At 46.8% G+C, this 15,756-nt stretch overlaps 1 protein-coding gene across 1 annotated transcript; it reads left to right on the top strand.

Moving 5' to 3' along the window:
* The first annotated feature begins 1,257 nt into the window (after positions 1–1,257).
* Positions 1,258–6,364, top strand: LOC119397893 (leukocyte elastase inhibitor). The gene is made up of 5 exons (XM_037665211.2): positions 1,258–1,361; positions 2,262–2,528; positions 3,118–3,484; positions 5,421–5,651; positions 5,967–6,364. Exons 1-5 carry the CDS (start codon positions 1,300–1,302, stop codon positions 6,342–6,344), a joined length of 1,305 nt encoding a protein of 434 aa, XP_037521139.1. The 5' UTR covers positions 1,258–1,299; the 3' UTR covers positions 6,345–6,364.
* The last annotated feature ends 9,392 nt before the right edge of the window (positions 6,365–15,756 follow it).

Consider the following 15,756-nt stretch of genomic DNA (forward strand, 5'->3'; position numbering starts at 1 on the left):
CATTTGATTGCACTCTTTATCTTTAGATAACATTGTACCACGCTATTCATGACCGAACACTCGGTGTGGGTAGCACCAGGTTTCTCAGGAACGAACAAACCCGTCTATTCCAAATAAAATTTTTGTCCTCATGCAAGAATGTAATTCTGTTAGAGAAAACCACAATAGTGAGTTAGGTATAATGAAAAGCGTTGTTTGGGGACACTATGAGTGCTCGCGTACATTAGCGTTTTGGAGCTGATGAGCGGCCGGAGTTGCAACTTTAATGCGAGCTGATAGTATTAACTCGTAGAATCCTACGAAACGTCACGCACCCGGCTGTAGCTTGAAGGTGCTGAAAAACCCGTAGAGATTTTTAATCAATGTGCATCACATTCCTCCGGCCTCTTGCACCTAAGGCCATGTCGAAATTTGACGACGCCCGAATTGTTCGTCAACATTGTTACAAGGCACGATAAACAAGAATGAATACTCCATCGATACGATGCCCCATCAAAGCTTTCTTTCTGGCATTTCTGAGAAATGTGTGAATTTATCTTGCAGCGTCGTTACCCGCCGCGGTGGTCTAGTGGTTATGGTGCTTAACTGCTGAACCAAAGGTCGCGGGATCAAATCCCGGCCGCGGCGGTCGTATTTCGATGGCAGAAATATGCTAGAGGCCTGTGTGCTTAGATACATGTGCACGTTAAAGAACCCCAGGTGGGCGAAATTTCCGCAGCTCTCCACTAGGGTCTCTCTTATGGTGTAGTGTTTTTGTTGTCAAATCCCAACAATTACTATCTATTGTCCAGCAACGTTGTACTAAAAACGCGTGCGGTAAATTATTCGCTTTCATGACCATTACTTTGCGGACTTTCGCAGAACCCATTTACCGTTTTCTGTGGATTCACGTATCAAAACAAGATATAACTATGGGTCGCGTCGTAGTGAGGAACTCCTCGATAATTCTGATCGACGGGCTTCTTGAGCGTGCAGCGAAATTTACGTGCACAGGCACTTTGGATGTTGGCCCCATGCGCAGTAATGTGGACACTGTGACCGGGAGTCGAAACTGCACCATCATGTTTTGCAGAGCAAAGCCATACCGTTAAGCCACCTAAGCGGCTTGGGCTAATGGTATGTGCAGAGTGAAATAATACAATTGAGTGAACACTTACCCTTTACAGGTTGGGTTACACTTAATTTTCTTTGAAAGGGTACTAAAATGGTCACGTCGCGCAGGCAGATCTCCAGGCCGCTGCAACATTTTACCAGGCTCTTCATATCCACGACAGCTGCAAAGCCGCCCATACCAAGGACATGAGCCGGCACCGAAGCCGCAAAGTCGCGCTGCCGGGACCCGACTTCCCAGACGCACAATCGTGAGTATCGCATCTCTCTTTTATGAAAGGTAACCCTCATTATTTTTACCCTGATTTAAGCGTCGTGCTTTTAACAGGTTTTCGTCTATGTGATAAAGGTGCCTGAAAAACACAGCTTATCTTTTATTGATATTCCGTCCATGATCCGTAAACCAGCTCGTTAAGCGTGCTTGTTTTGCTTTCCTTTAATAAAAAACTTACAAAAGTATAAAAGACAGGTATTAAAGTAATTTCAATTGGTTCAATTACTGTTCGTTAGTTTTCGCAGATATTTATCAGGCGTATGCCTTTAGCTCTCTCCGTCAATGACATTACTACGTCATCCAGGAACCACCTTCGATCGCTTTGTGAATACGCGGTTCCACACGTAATGCGCAAGGTTGTTTAAAGGTTGGAGAGATTTCATTCACAGCTCACTTTCCCGTACGAAAAATGGCGGCTCATTTGCATAGTGACATTTATAAGTGCACGTGATGCAACGTACCATATAATGGCGCAAATTATGACGCGACGATTGCATGGAAAAATTTGCATGGCTCGCCCTATTTACTGCTTACTGTCGGCGACAGTAGAAAGCGCGGCCTCATATGTAGGACAAACTTCATTGGCGGAAGTGCGCAGATAATTCATGAATTTATATAAACCTGCGCAAGCAGCAGATGTGCAAACTTGTGCAAACAGTGTCAGATTAGGAGAAAAAAGACTGCAAAGCGCGCAGAGACACTTCCATCGTCGCATTACTCGCGTGGCTTCGGCAGCGTTTCGTCATATGCAATATAGAGTGCATTCTATACCATGGATGTGCACTGGGAGGGAAATATGGTGGTACGTAACGATAACGTTAAAGCGAGGCCATTATACCACACCGTCTATGTATATAATATCCTTGTTACGCCGCAGCGAGCGATACGACCAGATCGCCCAGGGCTTGCTGCAGTTCGCGCTGGAGTTTTGCCACCAGCTGCGCCTCGCTGGCCGCACGGGCAACATCCTCTTCTCGCCGTACGCTGTAGCGAGCACGCTCGAAGTGCTTCTGCACGCCGCAAGGGGCGCCACCGCGCAACAAATCGCGTGCGCCCTCCATCTGCAGCCCGCATGCCGCTCCCGCCGGCCGATCACGGAAGACTATTTCGCTCGCCTGCACGCCCAGTGCCGCTCGTGCGTGAGGTAAGAGGCATAGTCAAGTTCATTATGTTCTTTGATGTCGTCGATTAATTAGCCCTGGCAATGCAATCTGGTTGCCTAGTTAGATCAGATGGTGGAGCAATCGTCCCGTGAAAGGGTTAGTTCGGGTTCGCATCCTGGAGACGGAAGAATATTTCGTCAATTAGAAAGATTTCTGTCTGAAAAGTCAATATCGGTCGCCTTTGCAGGTTCGAGCTAAGAACGGCGAAATATTTTCGCTTCAGGCATAAGCAACCTTGCTATTATTGTTTCGCCTCTTCAGCACAACGTACCTTTTTCTCACACGCACGTTTGGAAGTCAATTTCGACACCAGGAGTGAAACGTAATTATCGCATCTGTGCTTTCAGAGAAAAGTGACCGTGCAGTAGTTCTTGACGGTGCCCATTCAGTGCCGACTCGAACCGCTACACTTTGGATTCCAATATTGTATTAAAGGAGAAGTACCAGATCACTGGTGCGGTGTATTTGGATTCTGTGCCGATGCCCTTCAAGATGTGTTAAAACATAAAGTTCTGCGGTAGCCGCTTTCCCAGGGACTCATTTTTCCATGTTTTGGGACGGGCACTGCAGTGTATCCTCACTGCGCCTGAAGGTGGGCAACCTAATCTGTCACGACCGGAGCCTTCGGATCCGGCGCGAGTTCCGACGCTCCGATGGAGCACGCGCCGTGCGCTTGAGGCCGCACAATTTCGTCGCTGACGCGGACGGAAGCCTAGCGCGCATCGCCGAGGAGGTACGCCAGGCGGTCCCCCGCTTCGACGCCCACGAGATTCTGCCAGAGTCGTCAACAGCAGCAGCGGCTCAGCCCGGTCTGGTTTCGAACACCTCGTTGCTGCTTCTGAGCTTTGTGGGATTCGCGGGCGGCTGGCGGGTGCGTTTTAGCCGAGCGTGCACCACCGACGCCCAATTCCACTTAGCGCCTGGCAGAACCAAAAAGGTGAGGGAAATGATGGACAGGTATATAGTAGACCAACTTTGAAGGCTCGATAAAGTCGCTCAGCTCCTCTGCTGCGTATAAAATGTAAGAGGTTTCAGGATACTTTTCTCGTGGTGTGATTCGGGCATGGATTTTTAGAGGGAAGCTGTATGTGACAAGGATCCCGGAACGTTTTACATTCGTCGACAGCAAACATCCTCAGACGCTGCGGTACGGAAGCTAACCCCGGCGAATCATTGAAGACACGCGACGTCCTTGTCCATGTCAATGAGCAGGGACGCAGCGCTCTCCCACTGCGCGACCACTAGCGCAACTACCGCTTTTAAAACAGCGTGCCTTTCACTCAGTTATTCGAGAATGTTTCTTGGCTGGGTCACGCATGGTTAGGACTGCCGAAGAGCAGCATACATACGAGGAGCAGCGATGGAATCATTAACATTTGACATCGCGCAGTACTGTATGTAGCGTTCGCTGCATGCGTTTCCCATGCGGCGAACGCCAGGCATGAAAAAATTGGGGGACCCTCAAGCTTCGCCTTTAAGAGTTGAACGCGGTAGCGAAATCCCACCCCTAGTGCGCACTGAAACCACTAAGTGCATACTTATTAATGTGTGTTGTTACACACACGCGCGCGCACGCACGCGCACACACACACACACACACACACACACACACACACACACACACACACACACGCACGCACGCACGCACGCACACACACACGCACGCACACACACACACACACACACACACACGCGCGATGTACCTATAGTAATGGCACAGGTTATCAATCTAAAGCACTTACCTGTGCTAGAGTCAAGAGATGTTTCTCACAATTCCTCACAGATGGTAGCACATTATCTCATGTTTCCTGATATGTTTTCCCCTAGATGGATATAGTTGTCCATTTTTGGAACTGTATGCAAGTTTGTGTGTGTTTTTAGCGGCGATGAGTGCACTATCCAGGCTTTTTTCAAAGCATGGCGTCGCGCAAAGAAACGCAGTTTTATGGCCTCGCCAATACGCCTACAAACCGCCGAATGGGCTCATTTTCGTCATGACACCTGCCGAACAAAATGCGTGAAGGAGGCTCCTTCCATTACATGGCATTTATGTAGTGTTTTTTTTTTTTTCAAAGCAGTTGCAATTGACATCGCGGCTGTGTGGTGGGACACCTGCTTGCTACGCGGACGGCCTGGGTTCGATCCTCAATGTGACCGATGGTGTTTATTTTATTTGCATCTTTCATTATTTTTCGGTCACGGACGATTTTTCGCTCACAAGCGACGCGTTCCCCGACACCGACGGCGGAATTTCTGCGAAACGAGCTCTCTAACGCTATCGTGTTAAAACGCACGTGGAGATCATTCCGCCTAGCAACCTATTACATCTGCGTCGTGATAGCGCTATGATAGCGCTAGGCCGCACATGCTTAGGACTCCCAAAGAGCAGCGTGAACACGATAGCACAGTGTTATTATTTGCCTTACCGTCAATCATTTTATGTACGTAGCACATTGCTCAGTCGTTAAAGGCTACGCCACATTTGTGGATCTGACAAGGTCGCTGGCCTTGGTTTTGATCTGACAAGGTCGCAGCCTCGCTGGCCGGCCATCTTGACAGCGTCGACTGGAGCCTGTCTTCAGTGCGAGATTACAGCACGTACTGTACGTACGGGACGAGCAATGTAGAAAAGGAAAGAACATGGACAGGCGACTGTCTACGTCATTTCTTCTTCCTTTCTTGTTGCGTTCCTTCGCGCTGTGACATGTCGTGCGCGAATTGTTGCTTAACGGAACAGAGCGATAATGTTCCCTTTAAGTTCGTGGATGCGCGTGACTGTTGGTCCAGCCTGTCCTTCCTGCGACTTAGTTTTCTCGCGATGTTTTGCAGTCATCATGGTAAGATAATCGAGTAATTATCCTTGCACCTTGAAGGTCCGCATGATGCACCAGTCGGGGCGTTTCCTGCTGGCCGACTGTCCTTCGCTGGGCGCCAGTGCGCTGGTGCTGCCGTACCGGCGATCGGGCGCCGTCATGGTTCTCTTCCTGCCCCAAGACTTGTACGGTCTCGGTGCGCTCCAAGAACAGCTCAGCGCCGGCGCATTCGAGCTGCAGTTCCGCGAGCGCGACGTCGACGTCAGCCTGCCCCGGTTCCGGTTACGACAGGTGAGGACGTGCGCTCAGGGCCATAGGGTCGCAGAGGACAACGTGGCATCATGAACGCGCTCCTATCTTTATCGCAACGTGCCATCAAGCGACACTTTTAGCTCTTGAGTGATCTCTAATGGGGCCCCCAAGCGGCTTACGTACCCAAGCTGTTGCCTTCTATTGAACTCTGCTTGGGAGCGGCTGGCAAACAGAATAAAGCAGAGATAGCACAAAAGGACGCAAGAACGTAGGGACCCAATAGCTAGGGCTCCCCGACACTAAAGCTCTCTAATCTCTAGCTACCCTGTGACGTTGCTCTGATGGGCGGTGCAGGTGACCGACCTGAAGCGCGTTCTTCCCGCACTGGGCGTGGAGGACGTGTTCACGGAGCGCGCTAACCTGTCCGGTCTCAGCCCGGACAAAGGGGTGCGGGTGACGCTGGCGCGACACGCGGCCTGCTTCACCGCCAGCGAGCGAGGTGGCAAGCCACGCGAACAGAATGCGGCAGCTGCCGACGCGTCGGCCACCTCGGTCACTTCCACGGCGTCGGGCACTGGAGCGCAGCAGATGGCGACGGGCACCGACAATGCCACGGGTCCAGACGCCAGGATCGGCGAGCGGCGCAAGTTCGTTGTCGACCACCCGTTTATGTTTCTCATTTTGAACAACGACGTCGACTTCTTTCTTCTCTTCGGACTCGTCAAGAAGTGAACGCCTCTACTTCAACCCGCCCGAAAGCTCACTAAAGAGCGCCGACAGTGTATTTATGGAAATCTCTGATGTACAAAAAAGAAGAGCAAAGCTCGCGGTCGATGCTTTATTGACATTTGTCTGTGTACTTTCAGTAATGTATTTGCGTATACTAGTTCCAAAGAGAAATGGAATCAACGTGAAGGACGGTCACTGCGAGAGATTCATGGGGACGAATTGGAGAGAAATGACATCGAGAGTCTACTTACCCAACAAATGCACTGGCAGCACCAAGTGGTGCTGCCAGTGCATTTGTTGAGAGTATGTAACTTCCTTATCTATGCAGCTTATCAAAGTATGTAACTTCCGGTTTCGGTGACAGGACTGCGCAGTTTCAAATTGTGGTCGCAATGCCAGGCTGCGTTCTTTTTTTTTTTGCTCCAGCCACTCTCTTGATTATATTTCTCAATGAATAAGGTGAGAAATTTTTGTTTCATCGTGAGCGTAGACAAGATATCGTGAGAATAGACAAGCCACCATTGCAGCTACCGTCCGGCAACGAGCAGTTCCGCAAAATGGGCGGACGTCGCCTTGTGATCTCTATCTTACACGATAAAAAAAGGACAAAACCGCACCAACATTTCGAGAACGCGAGCAGTATTCTTGCGTTGTGTGCGCACCCAAGAATAGAGCCGTTTTTGCAATGCAAAGCTCTACTAGTCGGTGTCAGCTGAAAAAAATTGGCCGCGTATCTGCGTGCTTCGCTGCAAATGTCGTGTAAAGACGATAGAAGAGGCGCTGTGTGAGATATGGACGCCATCTGGCAATACGTCGGGAAACATGAGTGCTGTGTTGCGTGCTGGTAGTCCCGGCGCAGCAGCAGGCGAAGACCGGCGGTGACCAACGCGACCGGCGGGGACGCCAGCCAGCCCGAAAACGCGGTTTGGCGCGAAGCGCTGAAGCAGAGAAACGTCCGCACTCAACGAGTACTCTCCACACACTCTTTTATTTACACGTCGCCTGGGTAAAACAGGAACGCCAGAGCGGCGCCCACAACCGGCAGCCTGAAGGCCGCCCACAACGCTGCTTTTTCATTTTTTAAATATTTTTTTTCACCTTCTTGGCCTTCTCAAAACTAAAGTTTTTCAACACCAACCCATGGCGTTCGTACAGTGCAACAGAACCGAAACCGAAACACAACAATGAGCCCGTGCGAAGGGCACGGAGGAAGGCAAATTGCAGCGCAGTCGCATTTTCAGCTTTGTTGAAACAGCGCTCACTAGACGACGACGACGAAGTAAAAGAAGGCACAGGACAGGCGCTGCCTGTCCTGTGCCTTCTTTTACTTCGTCGTCGTCTAGTGAGCGCTGTTTCAACAAAGATGAACGCATACCAACTCGCTCAAGCTTCCATTCTTATGCATTTTCAGCGCAGCTTAAGAAACTAGGGTCCTTAAAATTACGTATGTATGTATTTTCTATTAAAGGAACACGCCACCTAATACTTACCTGGTGATGTTGCACCTCAGATATGCATGATATTTACTTTTTGATCGACAACGTTCACAAGTATGAACAGTCGTATCAGTTCAAGACGGCTGGCCCTTGGGCAAGTGGTTCAACTTTGGCCGTGTGGCTGAATCGAGGGACGTGCCGACAAACAGAAAGACAGACAGAAAGACAGACAGACCAAAATTTCTGCGTTTAAGTTCCCCAAGAAAGACTATCGTCTTTAAAATGTGGTGGACGCTTCAGGTTCGCCTTCATGAGTAGAACGCGACAGCGTAATCGGGCCCCGTGCACATCGGCTTCTCAACTGCTGACCTGGTTTCGGTTCTGAGTGCATGGTTCAACCATGCCGTAAGAAAAGGAACGACTGTGCGCATAACACTGGCCGTTTCAAACTAACCTAGAATGATTACTGCAAGTACAGTTGATCAATGCCCACTACGCCTAATGCTTCCTTTTGCAAATCAGTGAAGGACCCACTACGCGTCCGTAGGGCAACACGCGAACCTACGCAGCTGCTGACTTTGTTGATGCTTTTGCAGAAATATTGACGCAAGTAGTTATATTAAGAGAAATTGTCGCGATACTTTATATCTAGCGCCCACAAGTGCTTTCGAAATAACTAATTGAATCTATTAAAAGTAAAACTGCTGCCGGTCCCGATGAGATTAAGGTTGATCCGACAAAAGCAGTAGCATCAACAATTTCAGTTCCCCTAGCCCACGTTTGTAACTGCATTCTGAAACATGGTCACTTTCCCGATGAACTAAAAGTTGCACGCGTAACTTCTACACACAAAGGTGGAAAAAGTGATGATCTGGGAAATTATCGTCCCATCTCTGTTTTGAATGTATTCTCAAAAGTAATTGAACGTGTTATACTTAAAAGAATAACTACTTTTTTAGATAAACACCTGCTGATAGTACCGCAGCCGTTCGGATTTCAAAAAAAAAAAATATCCACCGAGTTAGCACTACTAGCCATTAAAGAAAAATTGGTTGAAAACATTGAAAAGAAGGAGTTTACGGTTGGAATATTCTTAGATTTAAAGAAGGCGTTTGACTCCGTCAGTCACAGCATATTACTAGCTAAGTTACCTTATTATGGGTTGAGGGGCCAGGCTCATCTGTTATTAAAGAGCTATCTAGAAAATCGCAAACAATAGTAACAGTAAACAGCTATTCTTCAGAGCACAATCTAATCACTACGGGAGTTCCACAGGGCTCGATACTGGGTCCCATTTTATTTCTTTTGTATGTGAATGACATCTTCAATATACCCCACACTGAGGAAATGGTACTTTTCGCTGATGATACAAACGTATTTTTTTTTTTTGCAGTAGAAGTTTGGAAGATGCCGGAATAAAAGCAAATATATGGCTGAGAGAGCTTTCCCTGTGGTTAGATGCAAATGAGTTACAGCTAAACACGAAAAAAACTAAATATGTCACTTTCAGAGCTCGAAACTCGCGTATAAGTACTACTTTCAAACTAAGTTTTCAAGACTCACTGCTTGAAAAGACGAGCGGTATTAAATTTTCTGGATTATTTTTTCAAGAACATTTATCGTGGAATGACCACATATCTCACCTCCAAAAGAAACTATATCGAACAATAGGTGCACTGTGGAAAGTAGGATCTTTAATTCCAAGCAGACTGAAACCAATTATATATGATGCTCTAGCTCAGTCACATCTGCAATATTGCTTATTGATCTCGGGATCTACTACGAAAACTAATTTAAGTAAACTAGAAGTTTTGCAAAAGAGAGCCGTTAGTGCTCTTGAACGCACCCTTTTCAATGACACCACATCTCCATATAAAATTAAATATAAACTAGTTCCACCAAGTCATCTTTACACAGAAAAGCTCTCACTTTATATGTTCATGCAAATTAAAGAAAACTGGACAAATTTTGAGTCCAGCTATTTCAAACGACCACAGACCGCAGCCTACGAGAAACTATAAACTACCTAAGACCACAACAAATTACGGGACGCAATGCTTGAGATACAAAATTCCTAGGCTCTTGAATCCAAACAAAGAACTGTTAGATATAATAAAAGAATCGTCCTCTTTAACAGTGTATAAAAGAAAAATCTACAAATATCCCTAAAAGTGTTGCACATTGTTGTGTTGTCAGTGCCAATGACTGCAGGCGGAATAATATGTTGTATTATTCCTTATGCTAGTTCCGTCACCTATGTTATTTATTGTACTAATGTTAATCATGTTGATGATGTTGTTTTTGTTACTTGATCATGTGTTTACTGTCTACATAGCTGTTCTTTTAATTATGTTGCTTCGCCGAGCACTGATTGTACAGGGGTCAGGGCCTCAGTCAGGCGCATGCTCGCGCCTTTAGCCTTCACTCCTTTGGTTTTCTGTAAGAAAACTATCAAACGTGTGAATAAAAAATGACGATCTTCTATATGCGTGAGCGCTTTGTTAAGGGTGCTCCTTTGAAACATCCACTGGTTGCGCAATTGACATGTTTTGACGCCTGGCGCGATTCTACTCTTCTGCCACGCAACATTACATGATTTAAGGAGCTCCTTGCACTACATGACATTCGTGTAGTGTTTTTGTACGCATCGGTCTCAAGAAATAGCGTGCCTCCAACTGATACCGGCATACCGCGGTGCCAGTATTAGTATTAGTTAGAGCCACGCTATTGGTTGACGTATCGTGGCGTTCCCCTTGATCAATTCCGCAACAGTAACGCACATTATTCTGATTGTGGCATAAACCTTCGCCATGCATCTGGGGCTTACTGTAGCACAGAACTTTCCATTCTTGCGAGGGCGAAATTCTGCAATATATTTTTAGCTGCCAAAATATTATATCGGCTTCACATCCTTCATTGTGCCACAAAAAGTGTTCAGATATTTCACAGGATATGCGCCTGGTTCGCCTGGCGCTCTACTTGGGATCCGATGACTTATTGGTTCCGTTTGAAAGGGGTGGTGTTAGCCTTGCGCATTTGTTTATGTGGCAATTGGTCGCACGTTTTATTTACTTTCGCGATGTGACACATCCGTTTCTACGAGAGACGATTCAACGCCATCTTTCACTTCACTTGCCCTCTTTTATTGTGCCATCATTTCTGGAAAATTGTCCGCTCTATGGGTTTCAAAAAGAAATTGTGGATGGCGTACTATTTCTGCAAACAAGGATTTCAACAAGATATTTATGTAGCGCAAGCCAAAAGGAGTTGGTGAATAGTATTATTGATGTATGCTTTCCCATCCCACTATATGGGGCTACATCTGGAAATCGTCACTTTTCTAATTTACCAACTCGGGTTCACCAAATGTGCGTGTCTCCGGGAACAAAAATATTCTTTTTAAATTTGCACACAGGTACACTTCCTGTAAAGACATCGCAAATCACCAAACGATTCTTTGTTCCCTGGGTAGTAAATTGCATATTGTGCAAGAAGCCGGAGACTGTCGATCATTGTTTTATTGATTGTTTTGATGAAGTTTTTCTTGATCATCTTCGGCAGCGAACGCTGAAAAATTCGGCAGATCCCACGTACCTTGAGAGTCGATGTTATGCGAAGCATGCGGCGGGAAGGTGACTGTGGCGTAATTTTTTTACTGAGCGAAACGTGACAAAGTGACGCTAAAGATTTGTATAAATTTTATACGTTGAAGAGCCGTGTATGTGTTAATAACCGGTTGTTTACAGTTGGGTAACGCTCCCAACAGCAACGTGGGTATTAGCAACACCAGGAGCAGTAAGCTGATATGTAGTGCTTCTCCTTATGATGGAGAACGTACGCACGTTTCACGAACCCGTGTGCATGTGTGGAAGAGGTTCCTGACAGTTCTTGAAATAGGTTGTCATCACCGTGGTCAGTGAGTACCAGCAGCTGGTCATGACTTTTTATTGGATCCGGTCGTGATCGCGGTGAAGGGGTCCATGTGTAGTGAAGTATGAGGTATAGTGCAGCTGTTGGAAATCGTGGATGCCTCGGTCATTTCGTCGACAAATTATCTGTGGATAGAGCCGGCGACATGTCGGAACCTGAAGTCACCCCTCGCGTTGTTGACGTATAGGCCGTCGAGGCTGTTAGGCCTGAATAGTGCTGCTACCTAGACCAACATCAGTGGATGGCGCTTGTCGTATTCGTAGACTACCTTGGCGTATGTGGCCTACGTAGCCTAGCCTACAAAGCAACTGCCCAGTCGATCTGGCATCATCCTCGGTCAGCGTGAGCCCATCGCACAGCCTTGTAAGTAATAAAGAGAACATTGCGCCGTTCTGGCGGACTAAGTGCACTTTGCGGTGCGATGATGTGAACATCATACGTAACTTTCGTTAACGTGTTCCTTCGGAGTCGAGCAATGCTTCAATGCAGCTTGGTGAATCATAGGAATGCAAATGTGATGTTTATTAGACTGCTATAAATGCGGAGCCAACACCAGAACCACAGACGTTAATCTGATATGAGGCCTGTATCGTAAGAGTATCATGCAGCGTTTATTCCTTTCTTGCAAAATTAGATAGCCAACACCATAACAACAGTTGACATTGCACTGACATTACGCCTGCATAGGCGTTTTTTCCAAAGCAGATTATATGCCTGGCGTGGCTCTGTGGTAGAATACCTGATTGCCGCGCAGAATGCTTGGGTTCGATTCCTGCTGGGATCCTATTTTAGGGGCGAAGCTCCTTAAGGCGGCACCCGTTCGTCCCTCGTAATCGTCGTCGTCGTAGTAGTAGTAGTAGTCGTAGTCCGTAACAAGTCTTACGCTTTGACCTCGAAGGTGGTGCCGGTGGGAGATTTTTCCTGTGCGTTGTTGAACAATAAAAAATTCGCAGCGTGCGCGTTAACTAAAAGCCGAATTCGTCTGTCTCTCATTCCCCATTAGCAGCCATTGGCATGTTCCAGTAGGAAACGTTAGTAGAAGTGTAAGTGTTAGCTAAAAGCCGACTTCTTGTGTCTCTCATTCCCACTAGCAGCCATTGTTTACCTCCAAGGTAGTGCCTGGTGAGATTTCTCCTGTGCATGATTAAACAATAAAAATTTTGTTCAAAACGCCGTTGATTGATGAAATAAACCAACGAAAGACGCCAGATGTTTTGTAAAAGCAGAACGAAAGAACCCCAGATGTTTCTAAAGCAAAACGAAAAGACGCCAGCTGCTTAACGAAAGACGCCAGATTTTTCTAAAGCAATGGTTTTCTAAACAATGAAAATTCAGCGTACATGTAAAGTTAAAGTGAGCTGCAAGTCGTCATAACTCATCGAACCTTTAGTATAAACGCGCCCGATCTCACGTCGGTGATGATGTACTGGGCAGAATTCACGGAAGATTCATGGTTTACCGATGAACCTCCGCAGCTTCGCCCACTCATCATCATTCACTCCGTGGATATGCTGCGATTTTTTTTATTCTTTCCATTAGTCGGGTCAACGCTGCCGATGTCGGTTTTTCTTAACGCTCTCCCATTTAAGTTACCAATGTCTGTACTCGCCGTTCCTCGGTAGATATAAACTTTCAATCACGTGTGGCGCATGCCCGTACACGGCGGCCCGTGGTAAACGGCTATGCGCCACACGTGTCTGGAGGAAAGGGTTTGACGATGTACGCGACAAGATTTTCGCGTTATTCATGTCATGACCCGACAGTCATATTCGTCAAATCTTCTTACCTTCCCATGCCAATTTTGGTCTACAGCAAGTTAAGGAGGCGATCATGAGAGCACCCAGACGTAGGAGGCTAGATAGATAGATAGATAGATAGATAGATAGATAGATAGATAGATAGATAGATAGATAGATAGATAGATAGATAGATAGATAGATAGATAGATAGATAGATAGATAGATAGATAGATAGATAGATAGATAGATAGATAGATAGATAGATAGATAGATAGATAGATAGATAGATAGATAGATAGATAGATAGATAGATAGATAGATAGATAGAAACGCTCAAAGTGCCAAAGGTTCGCTAAGAAATGCTTCGCATTTAAAAAGTCTTTCAAGAGAACCAACATTAGGTACCTTCTTGTGACAAACGACAGGGCAATACCCTCTGGCCTATTCTTTCTCATTGGCCTGCATAGTATCCGGTGAGCAAGACTGATTGACAGAAATGCTGAGCCTCCTCGATGGGCAAAACAAAAACTACACCGTCTCCCATTTAAGGTAACCATGAGGGAATGCGAAGCAGCGCAGCATTGGAAGCCCACACCAAGTTTCCGTTACGTTCACTCGGCGTTTCCGTTAGTGTGTGAGGATTGTATTTACTGTTTGTGTTATCATTACTTTGTGTTTGCTAAATGACACACATTCAAATCGGTACTCTTGATGAAGATGTATGAGCTTGGTTCCCACAGGGGCTCTATCCAGGTGGGCACAACTGCTCCTCTGAGGGTGAGTGAACAGGGGTGTCCGCCCACCGGGCTGTACACCCATGCTTGCTGAACATGGACTTACGAGTGTGTTGTACCCATAGGTCAGCAAAAAATGTGGAGCTCACTGAGACTCACTAATGCGATATATTTTGCCCTCAGGGCTCGCTCGGACTCAGACTCGCCGAATGTTTTTTCAACTGGGCTAAGCTCGGACTCAGAATCACTAATATTTTGTCAACCGGATTCACTCGCACTAAAACTCATCAGAACATTACTGGCTTTGACTCACTCAGACTGAGACTCACGGCTCGATCTGAGTCTGAGTCGACTTATGAGGCCGTGACCATTATGTCACAGCTCTTTAACACCAGTATCTCGCATAATCGGTGCTCTAGTTAGTGCCTTTTGATCTCGTACCTGAAGATACGAGTTATGAGTGGTTGCAATTTAGTAAGGATATTTTTTATTGAAAGATGTGACTTACACAAAATATCTTACCAAGAGCTTCCTGTGAAAGTGTTCGCACGGGGGGAGGTCAACGCACCTTCCACCCTCCCCCATGACTCACGCCCCTGATGAACAAACATTGAGCTGGCGTATACACGCTAATGCATTAAAGTATGTGTCAGCATATGCGAGTATAAACGTGTCTATGAATGTGAGTCGACATAAAGCTGATAGCAGTGCTGAAGATGAATAGATAGGGCCATATAGCGGCAAAAATTATGGAGCTCATCAAACTCATTCAAGAAATTCATTTTGCGCTTAGGAATCACTCGGACTCACACTCACCAAAAAATCACACCATCTCCGCTAAAGGGGACCATGAGGTGATGCGAAGCAGCGTTTCGGCATGTCGAGCCCGCGTTTCAGAGGGGGAGGAGAGAGAAAGGGGAGAGAGAGCAAGCGGGAGATGGAGAAGGGGAGAGGGGGAGGGAGGAAGTAGGAGATGGGAAGTGGGAAAGGGAAGTGGGAGAGGAAGTGTGGGGAGAGGGCTCCCGCATGCGCAATAGGGTTGGTCACGCCGCACACCACCACCATATTGAACTCCGCCATAAGATGCTTCTTATCTAAAATTTTCTCAACCGGGCTCACTTGGACTCAGAATCACTATAATATTTCTCAGCCGGACTAACTCGAACTCAAACTCACCAAAGTGTTACTCACCCTGACTCACTCAGACTCAGGGCTCGATCTTAGCTTGAGTGAGTCTGAGTGAGTCAATTCGTGAGTGAGTTTGCCGACCTATGGTTGCACCGACGATTGTCAAGGCAACTAGGCGCGTGATAGCTACACTGTAAATTGGAAAAAAACTACGAGGTGGGACTAAAATGCTTGTCCTCTAGCGACCGTTCCATTGGAAGTTTCTTATACTCCGGACTTCCGGAGTAAAGCTTTTACTCCGGCTGGCCGGAGTTATTACGTGGCGCATCCGGAGTATTTCTTGCTATTCTTTCACTCCTGTGGGCCAAAGTTCTTCGTAGCACCTTCGGAGCATTTTTTCGCTGCCTTTTCACTCCGGCTATCCGGAGTGCTTGCGTGGCACCTCGGG

The sequence above is a fragment of the Rhipicephalus sanguineus genome, chromosome 6 (assembly GCF_013339695.2).
Source record: "Rhipicephalus sanguineus isolate Rsan-2018 chromosome 6, BIME_Rsan_1.4, whole genome shotgun sequence".
Lineage (NCBI taxonomy): Eukaryota > Metazoa > Arthropoda > Arachnida > Ixodida > Ixodidae > Rhipicephalus > Rhipicephalus sanguineus.

Coding starts and splice junctions, on each gene's coding strand:
- LOC119397893 (XM_037665211.2), top strand. CDS start 1,300: ATGAGCCGGCACCGAAGCCGCAAAGTCGCGCTGCCGGGACCCGACTTC. Junction 2,529..3,117: donor CAGTGCCGCTCGTGCGTGAG/GTAAGAGGCATA, acceptor CGGGCACTGCAG/TGTATCCTCACTGCGCCTGA. Junction 3,485..5,420: donor CGCCTGGCAGAACCAAAAAG/GTGAGGGAAATG, acceptor TGCACCTTGAAG/GTCCGCATGATGCACCAGTC.